Here is a 12,763-nt window from a genome sequence, read left to right as displayed (position 1 = left end):
CGGGGGAAAACTTCTGACCACATCTAGAGCTCCCCTCCAAATCTCGCTAGGAGGCAAAGATTGCCACTTCTGTTCGTCTCTCAGCAACTTTAATGCCATTGTGTAGTTAACAGTATAGCTGGATTGCTTAGAACCGAAGTCAACAACTATGGCGAGTTTAAGTAGTGGCAACTAGGCCAGAGCAAATACAGAAATCCTGAAGAAAGCAGAAAACTGTCATTTGTGCCATTAACTACAGCACAGGCCACATACAGCCTCCACAAACTATCCATGGTAGCTTTAGGCCCATATCAATTGGAGAATGAGCCAGGACTTCATGAATTCTCAAAATATCCATTCATCTACAAGGAAAATACATATTTTCCCCAATTTTTCAAAATTCCCCCGTTCTTGTATTTTATCCTACTAAGAGTACAGTAAAGGTCAAATTTATAGAATTTCCAATTTTAATTTCAACTCTTTTCTTCCACTTACTTTCTCACAGTAAGTCTGCTTCCTTTGTAGGACTGGTGGGCACCAGTGTTATGTGTGAATCCAGTAAAATCTCACAAAGCCAGTCCAGCTCTGTAGCAATGCAACAGCCACTCACTTTAAGTCTTGCAGCCTGAATTTCCTGAGCTATGGCTCTCCTGGGGACAGCAGGGAAAGGCTGGAGGAAACCAGTCCCCTCCCTTGAAACATACTGCCCTTCTAATCCAAGAACTGCAAGCCAAGGCATGTCAGCTCATCACTGTGCTGCAAATGTGGATGGGGACAGTGCCAGGCATGGTGCTTAGTACTCTATAAATAAATATGCCAGGTAAGCAGTTTCTTAGAGCTTTGATACACATGGACTACTTTCTCTGAGATTAGTCTCATTTACAAGGTATTTGATTTAGGACAGACTGAACTGATACAGTCTGAAACATGAAAGCATTTGAACCTTGTTACAGAGGACATACATGAACTTGAAGCACCCTGACTGGTGTGAGGTTTCCAGCTGACATTGTGCTAACAGCTGTAATGGGGTAGTACACCACTAATAATCCAGCAGCATTTACAGTGGTGGGCAAGAAAGGGCCATCAGTGTATATCACACCTGGCAAAAGGTGCACTTCAATTAGATTGCTGTAAAATACCATCTCAAGTTCATGTGTTTTTTAAACTAAAGGCTAAACACCATGGTCAGCTAAACCGAGTCAGTTCCCACTGACTGGAAAAGGGGAAATAATCTCCCTTTTCAGAAAGCAGAAAAAAAGGAAGACCCAGGAACTACAGGCTGATCAGTCTCACCATGGTACCTGGTAATGGGTACCAAGGCGCAGATCGTCCTGGAAGCTCTGCTATGGTACATGGAAAATAGCATGGTGATTGGTGACAGCCAACATGGCTTCACTAAGGGCAAATTGTGCCTGACAAATTCGGTGGCCTTCTAAGATGGGGTTGCAGCACTGGTGAATAAAGGAAGAGCGTCTGATGTCATCGATCTGGACTTGTGCAAAGCCTTTGACGCAGTCCTGCATGACATCCTTATCTCTAAACTGGAGAGGGACCTTGACACACTTGAGGGGTGGGCCAGTGCGAACCTCATGAAGTTCAACAGGGCCAAGTGCAATGTCCTGCATCTGGGTCAGGGCAACCACAAGCACAGATACTGGCTGGGCAGAGAATGGATTGAGAGCAGCCCTGAGGAGAAGGATTTGGGGATGCTGGGGGACAAGAAGCCCAACATGAGCCGGCTTCAGTGTGAGCTTGCAGTCCAGCAACCAACCAGATGCTGGGTGACCAGCAGGTCAAGGAAGGTGATTCTCCCCCTCTACTCTGCTCTGGTGAGACACCACCTGCAGTTCTGCGTTCAGCTCTGGGTCATCAACACAAGAAGGTTGTGGACCTGCTTGAGCAAGTCCAGAAGAGGCCACTAAGATGATCAGAGGGCTGGAACACCTCTCTCAAGCAGAGAGAGTTGGGCTCGTTCAGCCTGGAGAAGAGAAGGTTGCGGGGTGACCTTGGAGTAGCCTTCCAATACCTAAAGGGGGCCTACAAGAGAAATTTAAAATACAGGAGAACATTTCAACATGCCTGTCAACAAATCAGTTTCTGATACAACAAGTAAGACCTATCAAGAATACAGAAATAACTGTAACTGACCATAGAATGAACTGTGAGTATGTACATTAAACAGAAAAAAATACAGCTGTGAATTCTAATGTAGATGTTAATAAATGGATGCCTGGTCTTACTGCACCGAATCCATGTGTTGACCCTCCCTTTCTCCTCAATTTCTTTTTCCCATTACCCGGTACAGTGAACTCTCTACATGTTGTTTCACATTTTTAACATTTACAGTTCATAAAGCCAGACCCCTATAGTGCCAGTAGCGGGTGTCAGCAGGGTACTGGCAGAAGCATAAAGATGCTCTCCAATCATGCTTGATGTATATTCTTACCCTGTTTGCCATGCCTAGTCACAGCTCTCGGCTATTATCAGTATTCAAGTGGCCTGGTTTCCAGACGTGCTGAAACAGGAGCCTCCATTAGCATCTAAAGAGCCTGAAGTATAATTTTATCTCTGTCTGCCATATTCTTTATGCAGTCCATGGGTTCTCAGGATTTGTAAAATGTGGGTATTCTATTTAAGTGCCAAAGCATTACCTCTAGAAATGAATATATCATCACTGACTAAGAAAGCAGCATGACTGAACATCTGAAAAATGCGAAGAGTAACAATCTAATGAGGGTTTATATTTTCTTAAGAAAGTAAGTCCCCTTGCAAATGTCACACTATAAATACCAGCCAGATCCAGAGTCCACTAAAATCAACAGAAAAGTCATGAACATCAATGGTGAGGGTATGGATGCACCTCAAATTATGCCACCTCTGTAGAGTAAACTCAGTTTCTTTGTGTTCTGTAAGCGGCAATTGGATATCTTGTGGCCGATAACAGATGGAAGATTAACTTCTCACTAGAGTTGCTAATCTCCTTAAATAGGACCCTCTAACAAAAGCATTAATGGATCTACTGTGAGATCGGTACCATAATGCCGTGTATGCACTCAACCAATAATTTCTCTCCAGCCACACTGGGAAAGTAACCTAAAAATACATGTCTTATATATGTATATATGCATGTACATATTACAAAGGAGAAATAAGAAGGCATTTCTCTATGCCTCCACACAAAAACTTACGTGAGAAAACTTGATTACTGAACTGACAGGTTGTTGAAATATTTACTCTGACAAATAAAAACACATGTTCTCTGTAAGAAATCTGATCAATATATAGAAAATAGTACATTTTACATGCTTAATATTGATTTAGTGAGAAAAACCTCTTTCAATTAATTAATTTATGACTTAACCCTCACACAAAGGCAGTAAAAGACATGGCAGCAGAGAGAGAAGCACAGCATGTATTATTCTTGTTTTTATAAGCTGGGCTAATGCATGATTTGAAAACATAAGAATCTACATTTCAAATGTGATTAGAAAGCACCAGAAAATGAAACTACAGGCACCTTGTCCAAAGTCATATATGGACTGGTTGTGGAGAGGACCTACTCCTCCCAAATATCCATGGGACCAATGCCAATTTGCTGCCTTTAAGCAGGAGCTCAGTGCTGTGCAGGAATTTACTCAGCAGCTCAGAGGACACAAGATACTTGTTCTCTTTAGGAAAAACTTGTACCTGTTTGCTGATCATATGAAGTTTAATTACATAAGTTCCCTTTGTACAGTGGCTGGATACCTGCAGCTGAGCTGACACCAGCACAGTGCAGAGCTCTACCTAAGATATCTTAGATGTGCATCTGCCCCAAGCTGAAACTACTTAACACAAGAGTATTACAAATTTTACAAAGAGTATCACAAGGAATAATTCTGAAGTTAAGTCGGATTCAATTACATAATTAATTCTGCTCTGGTGACCTGCTGTCTTGACTCTGCATCTGCTATTAAAAAGTCAGTAACAAATCAACAGCAACTCAGGTTTTCCCTCTAGGAATCAGCAATGGTACGAGAAGGCTGCATAACACCAGGAAGCCTGAGAAGGAGTCAGATAGTTGGTTCCAAGTGTAGTCTGCAGTGACACAGCCCACGGCCAAACAGCCAGAAACTCCCCCAAGGGCACACACAGGAGAGGAGGGGGGCAGAAGAATGCAAGCTTGCAATGGCAAGGACCTGCAGGAAGAAGAAACCTTCCCCAGCGCCTGAGCTGCCCTTGCAGAACTGCTTCACCATTGCACAGAATGAAGAGGAAAGATCCATCACATCAGAATTGCTAGAGCCATCTAGGGCAGCCCAATCTGCTTCCCACATTACAACCAGCGCAGCAGAGGGAAGGTGATGGGTGACAGTAGCAGGTGCCTCTCTTCTGAGAGGTACGGAAGCACCCATTTGCTGACCTGACACACTCTGTACAGAGGTGTGCTGCTTACTAAGAGCCCATATAAGGGATGTCACCAAGAGAGTACCAAACCTCATGTAGTGACTATTATCCACTGCTGCTGTTCCACATGGGCACCAGTAATATAGCCAGGAGCAGTCTGAGGAGTATCAAGAATTACAGAGCCCTGGGAGCATGGACAAGGGACTCTGAAGTGTGGTTTTTGCATCAATCCTCCCAGTCAAAGGGAAGGGGTTGGAAAGGGCCAGTCAGATCTGTCAAATCCAGTTAAGGCACTGGCGCCACAGCCAGGGCTTTAGCTACTTAGACCACAGAACTCAGTTTGAGAAACCTGGTCTAATAGGGGCTGATGGGGTCAGAGAAGGGGAAGAGCACCTTTGGTCATAGGCCTGCATCTACAGGTCCTGAGTGAACAGGTAGATGAAGTAGCTAAGCACTATGTTCATATTTGAGAAGTCATGGCAGTTCGGTGAAGTCCCCACAGACTGGGAAAGTGGAAACATAGCCCCTGTTATTTTAAAGGGAGAAAAAGGAACTATAGGGCAATTAGTCTCACCTTATAATTCTATGATTCTAGTCTATGATTTTAGTGTGAGATAGCTTTAAAAATGCTGATTTCTAAGTAGCATTCATTAGTGACAGCTCTGATGCTTTAATTGCTGGCAGAGCAGCTGTAGAGAGAACATCCCAATTAGTTCTTTAAAATATATGAAGTAATATCACTCAAAACACTATTTTTACCATTTCCAGCTAAGACTTATCTTCCCCCAGCACCCCCCCCCCCCCCCCCCCCCATGCAGAAGCACAGTTCGTTCTCTTCCTTCTTCAAATACTGCAGATCATACACCATATTAAATCAAATGCTGGAAGAACCGCTATTACTCCCTGGGACCAGATTTTGGAGTGGTTACACCAGCAGTGCTTTCCTATGCCAATAGTCCCCTTGAGACCAAAACAAACCTGCAGTAATGTGCAGCTCAGCCTGGGGCTGTAACATTGCTTCTGTTCAGCACACTGACCAGGGAGGGAGGGATTCATCCCTCCTGACTTTAGTCTTCTACAGTTTAGCAGCTAAGCTACTGGACTATGCCCATTGAATAGCCAGTGGACAGAGTGAGAGACCGCCAGAAGTATGACTCCCCTCACCCACCACTGACAGTCTTTCAGGGTCAAGCGAGTTCACTGCAGGAAGGTGCTGGTTCTCCCCCAGTGACTATAGGAGGAGCCTACAAGCTTAGGTATGTTACAAATATTTAACATTTTAAAGCTTAAATTAGGTGAGTTGAATCCCACCCTAAACAAAACACAAACATAAACAAATACAGTAACAATGCTACTACTAGTAGTGCTGGTAGAACAGCAAGATTTCCCCTAAATATCCTATGTTCACCACCCACCCATAGCAGAACATGTTTTGGGTAAAATATACTGTGTGTTGTCACATCACATCAAGTGAGGGTGTTCAGCTGGGGGGGTTACGTTTATCATGCGTGATTCAAATGGACACAGCTCAGATTTCTACAGAAAACACAGATTTATTCTGGCTTTTCCCAGAAGCCTCTGAAATAATTGCTTAAGTGAAAAGACACATTGCAAAAGCCCAGGATTCACATCAAGATTACCTACCCTGTGAAACCACAAACACAGTGCCTAACAGAGAATGAAGCCGCATCAGGAATTTTTATTATTATTTCCCCATAACCCATAACAACAAGTGAAAGCATCCTCTAAAACTGCCTTAAACCACAAATGCTGCATGAAGCTGGCATGCTAGACACAGCTTGTAAATCTTATTTAATTGTGAATGGTAGAGTGAATAATCAGAGCTCAGCAGCAAGCCTGATTACACACGAACTGCTCAGCATCACTTCTCTTCCCCTTGCCCTTCTGGCACGGCACAACCTAGAGACAGACACTGCAATGCCACGTGCAATTTCTGTTTTTATATAGCTGCTCAGCACTGGTGTGTATCAAAGCAGCTCCCAGGTAAGCATTAAGACCTCTAACATCTCTGTGACACAAACACTGGACTGAAGATGACCTGTCTCAAACACAACAGGCAGTTGAAGGCAGCACAATGGAGAGTGAAGCACCAGTGAGTCTTTTCTCTGACACTGCACTCCCAAAGCATGGAAGATGACACAATGGAAGCAATATATTCAAAACATCTGAACCTTCTTTAAAATGTAGCATTCTGGAATTCCTCTACAGCTATGGGGTTTTCAATGGTGGCTTAAATTCCACTGACCGAATAAAAAACTTCCTTACGATTTAGAGAAGATTTGCTACTAAAAATACATTATGGAAATCCATGTTATGCTCCACCAAGAAAAAGGGCTGCTCTGTAGGAGCAGTGCCTGAGGTGCCATACTCACTTAGACTTGGCAACAACCAGAAGGTCTGTGAAGAGGAAAAGGTGTCGTTCCTGGGTTTGCAGACCTGTCTTCAGCTGCACATGGCCGTCTAGGATGAACGATCGGTTGTGGCACATGAAAGACTGCACAAGGGGACATGCCTCTGGGCTGATGGGGGAGAAGCAGCCTTCCCTGCAAAAGGAAATAAAGGGAATAAAGAAAGCAAATCAGCCGACGTGAGAACCAGACAGCAATTTCTCATACCCACTGCTAAAAAGCAATTTATTTGATCATGTCAGTGAAAGGTAAGAGGGGACAATTACGATAATTCAGCAGTCTGATTCTGACACAAAATCTGTTAGGGACTGTCCTCACTGATTCTTTTACAGCCCGAGCACATGGATAGCATTTCACAAAGGACAATAATTAAAATATAGCCTCTCTGTTTCGTCCATATGTATTTGTCTCCCTTTGTATTGATGTCTTAGAAAAAATACTGCACCTCTGTAGGCTCTTCATAAAAAGAGAGGAGATACATGCATGATGAATGGGTAACTGCACACCCACCTTGGTCAGAAGAGGACTTGTATTCAAGTCTTGTCTTCCTTCTTGGAAAACACTGATCTTTTCTAAGGAGGTATTAAGTACATTGCGTTAGTATCTACTAGTCCAAGGTTACTACTGGTGGTGGAGACATGATTCCCTCAACCCCTAATCTAAATCTTACCCATAAAGTAGTTGAATAGTTATTGAAGCAGAGATCAGAATTTCTCTAGCACGATGGTCAGTTCACTCACTCAGACAGGAGGATATCCCTAATTTCTCAGCCTTGCCCTAACAAATGTCTATTTATACAGAGCCAAACTGAGTCAATGTGAAGGTCTGAGGGGAGGACATCTAGGATTCTCTAGAAGCTGGTTGCAGGTCAATCTCTCCCTTGAAAAGCCAGAAATATGGCTTCAAATTCTCCCAGGCAGGTGAAAGAACTGAACCTAGGTCCCCCACAGCCTGGTATACCTGAAATAATGAATTTCTGGATTAAAACCAGAACCCATCTGGATCTTTACTCCCAATTCTTAAATGCAACTTTTCAAGCATTTGCTTTCCCTAGAGATGCCTCCAAATGAACCATTTGCCTTTGGTTGAACGAATACGTTCAAGTTTTATTCACATGCATTTGCTGCTGCTGCTTTTTTTTTTTTAGTTAAAAATTAAAAAATTAAAATTAAGCTAACACTTGGCAGGATCAACTTGGCAGCTTCCCAATTATAGTTTATTCCTGATCCTACTGGATGACAAACACCTAACGACTTTGCTGGGAGAAGAAACGGATCTTATACATTGAAAGCCACAAAACAAATGGGAGAGATATGAAAGAAAACAAGAGTGAGCAGAGAAAATTCAAAGAAGGGCATAAACTTTCCTGTACCTCTCTGAGAGGCTGGGATATTCTTGACTGTCCTCTCCTTGATGCCTGGGGCTGGATTACCCAGGCAATTATTTAGGAAATCCTGACAGCTGGGAGAGAAAGGATAAGCTCTGAGATTGGCCCGCATTAGCAGGACGCACTTTCACTGACCTGCAGGGAGCTGCTGAGGATCTCCACCTCTGCTGTGTTGCCCTGCATTTCCCTTTCTGGCTGACAGCTTGAGTTTTTGAAAGAATTCCTCAACTTAAATTGCCTTAAACCGTGTCTTTGTCTTGTATTCTACTACCCACCTAAGCTCTACTGCACACCTAAGTTATTTGATCACCCCCAAGCAGAAGAGGTGTTCAGGAGTGTGGGGATTAAAGCAGAGAGAGGAGTTTTGGTCCAATACGACAGTGATATGTACTATGTGGCCAGCAACAGGAGTTGGTAACAGCAAGTATCTCTCGTACTCTGACAGTTCATGGGTCTGGGACACCAGTTCACCACTTCATCAGTGACTGGTGGGCTACTGGGACTCAATTCCATAAACTTCCTATCAGCATTTGGCACAGAAACTTAAGCACAAATCAGGAATAATGATGGGTCCACCTATAAGAAAGCCATGCATGGCCTTTACTTCAAAGGCTAAGTCAGGGAAATACTTATATTTGAACCCTGCAACAACAATACTTAGAAAAAACCCTTTCAGGTTACACCACTGCTGTAACAAAATCGGCAGAAATATTCATAAAATCATACTGAAGCACCTGCTCCTACTGACGTTCCTTTAGTGTCAGGCCCTTATGTCTCCATATAGGCAACTCTATTTGATTATTCTTATTCATACATTTTCTACATCCTGATTTGTAAGCCCATAAACCTCCCAAATTAAACTAAGCAAAATCTATGTCACATAGGTAGGCGAATTAAGGTGTATTTATGCCAGCAGGGTCAAGAAAATTTAACCTGGTTTGAGAACAAGAAAATGCAGTAACATGAATCAGTTATTTTAATGAAATCTGCCTTTTGACCAAGTGCCTTTCAAGCATATCTGTCATCAGAACTCTAATAAGCACTCTAATAGAGTTTACCTGACAAGCCTTATAAAAAACGTGAAAGTATTTTCTTCCTTTGAAACAAAGTGGAAAAAATCAAAGCCGCTAATTCACCCTTCATCTTCTAAAGCCCCAGGATGAAGGAACATGGAGGAAATTCACCAGCAGTGACAAAACGTGTCTTTTGCGAAGCATGCTTCTGATCCTCTCAATTAATGTTCCATTGTTACAAGACATGAATGAAACCCAATTTTTGTTACATTGAAGAAAATGCAGACCAGCGATACCCTCAGGAGCAGGGATTTATATAAGACAGGTATTTTGGAGTTCAGTTCTTAATGGCTTAGTGATTTTTCTGGCCGTTAAATGGGTCTAATTTTGAAAAAGTGCTAAGCACTCAAATACTTATTTGCTGAAAATTCCTTTTTAATAGAATTATGCGAAACTCAGTACTTAAGTCAATGTGAGTTCTGATATAATTTAAAAAGTAAAAATCAGTGAAATAGGGCCTTCTCTGTGTTTCCCTAAAAGTCATTCTATGCTAAACACACTTAAAAACCCCACAGAGTACTATCTTTCCAGAAGAGGCAAGTAAAAAAAGCCATCATCCAAGTTTGTCTAGAAGGAAATGTGAACTGATTCCCGAAAGATAGGGATACCCTGCAGAGTCAGCAATCAGCCAAGTTCCACTTCATGTAGAAGCAAGGCTAATACTGATGTTTAGAAGGCATTGCCATTGTAATGCTCTAGTCTCCCATTGGCATTTCTTCCTAACAGTACTATTTTTGGGACCTGAAATTTCCATGTGTGGTTTTAACCAAAGAATAAATTCTGTAATTTGAGGATATCCACAGCAATATTCTTGAGTTACTCAGAAAAATACTAGAATCACTGTACTGGCTGACATTTGTAGAAAGATAATTGCAGATTTTTCTCCTGGCATTTCCAGAACCTAAATTTTTATAACTATTATTTTTCAAATTAATCAAAAAAGGCATTTTGTGCCTATTCAAAAGACACAATGATTTAAAAGAACTCTTCAATTCTGTAGGTGTAATATATAAAGTTGAAATCCAAAGTAGTGAGCCAAACACTGAAAAATACATCCCCACTGCATTTAGTGTGAAAGCAAACACATCACTGCTCACTTCATCAATCCTATATTTACAAGAAACCACAAAAGAACAGAAAATTCTTCTGCTCCCCCCTGTAGAGGTTCCTTAGGGTTTCTCAGTAAAACTGATTCCTGAATGGCATGATGTTTATTCTTGGTGCAATGGAGACATCAGCTTTCTTCACTATTTGTAGTGAAAATAATGAAAGAAATTATATTTTCGAAGGGAGAGTTTAACAGCCCATGTAAAGTGGTTACTAAATCCATTATCCAAATATCATTCATACCAATATGAAGTTTCCTTTGATTTCAGTCGATGATGACTTCAGCCTACCTATGATTTAGATTAAGCTACAAGATGTCTCAGAGGAAGAATCCTTTCCAAGGTACCTAAGCTTTAATGAGCTATTGCGGGTATCTCAGTTACATGACATCCTTCTCACAGACTGCACATGCTCCATCTTAAGTCTCACTCCTTTGTTTTGATTATTGTTCTCTGCCAGAACTTCTCTCCACTGATGATATCTCTGCAGTGCTGAAGTTTATTTCCTCTTTAGATACAGCACCAATGCTTTCAACACGACTGATACCTACTGAAATAAAATACCGTTTTGCTCTTTAACCTCTGAAGTCCTTCACAAGAGGTAGGTGAGAAATGCACCTTTTCATTACCAGAGCAATGGCAGCTATTCAAAAGGCTGAAATCTGAATCAGCCCAGCTACACGACAGGCTGCGCTTGGTCTGTCAAACACACATAGGTAACACCTTTCCAAATTCCTCTCACAGAAAACAACTTAGCTTGTACTCATTTCACACACAGGTACCATACACAAAAATACTGCATGCTCGTGCCAGCGCTGAAGCCCAGGTAAGGACCAGGAGCTCCTTCCAGTTTTGTGCCTACACATCTAGTGTGTATAGCTTGCAGGATAAACCTAACCTTGTTTTGGCTGCAGGCTAGAGAGGTCACCAAGCAGAGTGCTGGCCAACCTTCCCAGTGGTGTTCTCAGACAACAGACTTATTTTGTATACCTCAAGGGCCAGTTTTGGATGGCTCTTAGGAATCAGCAATACATCTTTTAGGAAAAATAAGGCAAATGAATTTTCAACTTCAGTGCCTCTCAGTAAAGCATTTATTTTACCATCACTGAGTCAAAGCACTGGACTAGAGGAACCCACTGTGAGAAGCAGGAGCTATTTACATCCTTTGAAGGCTAGTGAAAATAGCAGTTATCTGCACAGTAAGAAATGTCTACAGCCCAGCCCACATTATGGATTTTCGCCAAAATGGATTTATCAGTCAGGGACAACATGTGATTTGTGACCAGCAGAGATACTTCCAAAAGCAAGTCTAGAAGCCAGGTCTTGATTTTCTTTATAGAGCTTATTTTGGAAACCAGTTTACAATATTCGCACTTTTTTTCTGTGCCTCCTACTCAGACCCTTAAGCTCCTAAAAATTCCTGTGAGAAGGAACTTCAGTAGCAGCTTAAGAGATGCTTGTTTCGTATTTTTGCCAATGAGGCAGGCCGTGCTAACTGAAGCTTGGAAGCCAAGTTGGTTTACTACTGGAAATCCTTTAATGTGTACAACATATTACCCATATTGTGTAGCTAGAGGGTATTTTGCATTCAAGATAATTAACTTAATAAGGTATTGAGAACAATTCTTTAACCAACAAAAAGAAAAAGTTCCAATTTGGTGTGCAAGAGCTCCTTGTCTTCCCTGAGATAGTATGGGAAAAAAACCAAAACCTGTAATGCAGCAATGAGTACTGATCTGCCTTGCAGGCATGTGTATAGTGCATTCAAGTGAAATATTAATATTTCAGGGCTTCAACATATATCTAATTTCATAAGAAATGATATTTTGGACATGACTTGTACTGTATCCTTGCCAACTTGACAAAATCATGATAACAGAGCATCACGTTCTGTATGCAAAAAGAGAAGAGTGAAAAACAAAGTGAAAGAAGAGCTTTTCTTGTACACTGGAACCAAATGCTCATGCTTAGGACTGAACACAAGACAGTCAAGATGCTGCCGTTCACGTTCCTGATGAATTTAACCTCTTATCATGCTGACAGCTCATTACAGCACATAGCTTGAAGAGTCACTCCCAGTGCTAGAAAGGCTGGAGTGAGCAAGAAGGCTACAAATCCTTTACGCACAGCAGATCTACTGCCAAAATTTATCAACAAGAGACGTCCTTGTGACATGGCTTCTGGATTGGCACAAACTCACAAACCTTTTATAGCAGAGTAAGGAGCTGAAAACAGTCATGTTAACAAACAGCTATGCCCAGTTCCCATGACTTGCTAAGTCCAGCCTGCCCCATCCCCTCTACCTGCATGGCCACACAAGGACCCACTAGCTTCAGGGACAAGCACTCAGAGCTATGGGTTTTTTTGCCATGAACAAGGCTCCATGCAGACAAAGCTCACCCA

At 42.0% G+C, this 12,763-nt stretch overlaps 1 protein-coding gene across 1 annotated transcript in view; it reads right to left on the bottom strand.

Annotated features, from left to right (window-relative positions):
* Window positions 1–12,763, bottom strand: part of ARHGAP20 (Rho GTPase activating protein 20) — a 65,355-nt gene that overhangs the window by 26,884 nt on the left and 25,708 nt on the right. Inside the window, exon 3 of the mRNA XM_065678620.1 lies at window positions 6,759–6,929. Coding sequence (XP_065534692.1) covers window positions 6,759–6,929 — 171 coding nt within the window. The remainder of the gene's footprint in view (window positions 1–6,758; window positions 6,930–12,763) is intronic.

Source organism: Lathamus discolor, chromosome 4 (genome assembly GCF_037157495.1).
Source record: "Lathamus discolor isolate bLatDis1 chromosome 4, bLatDis1.hap1, whole genome shotgun sequence".
Taxonomy (NCBI): domain Eukaryota; kingdom Metazoa; phylum Chordata; class Aves; order Psittaciformes; family Psittacidae; genus Lathamus; species Lathamus discolor.
Note: the sequence above shows the minus strand (reverse complement) of the source record. Positions and strands in the feature narration are given on the sequence as shown.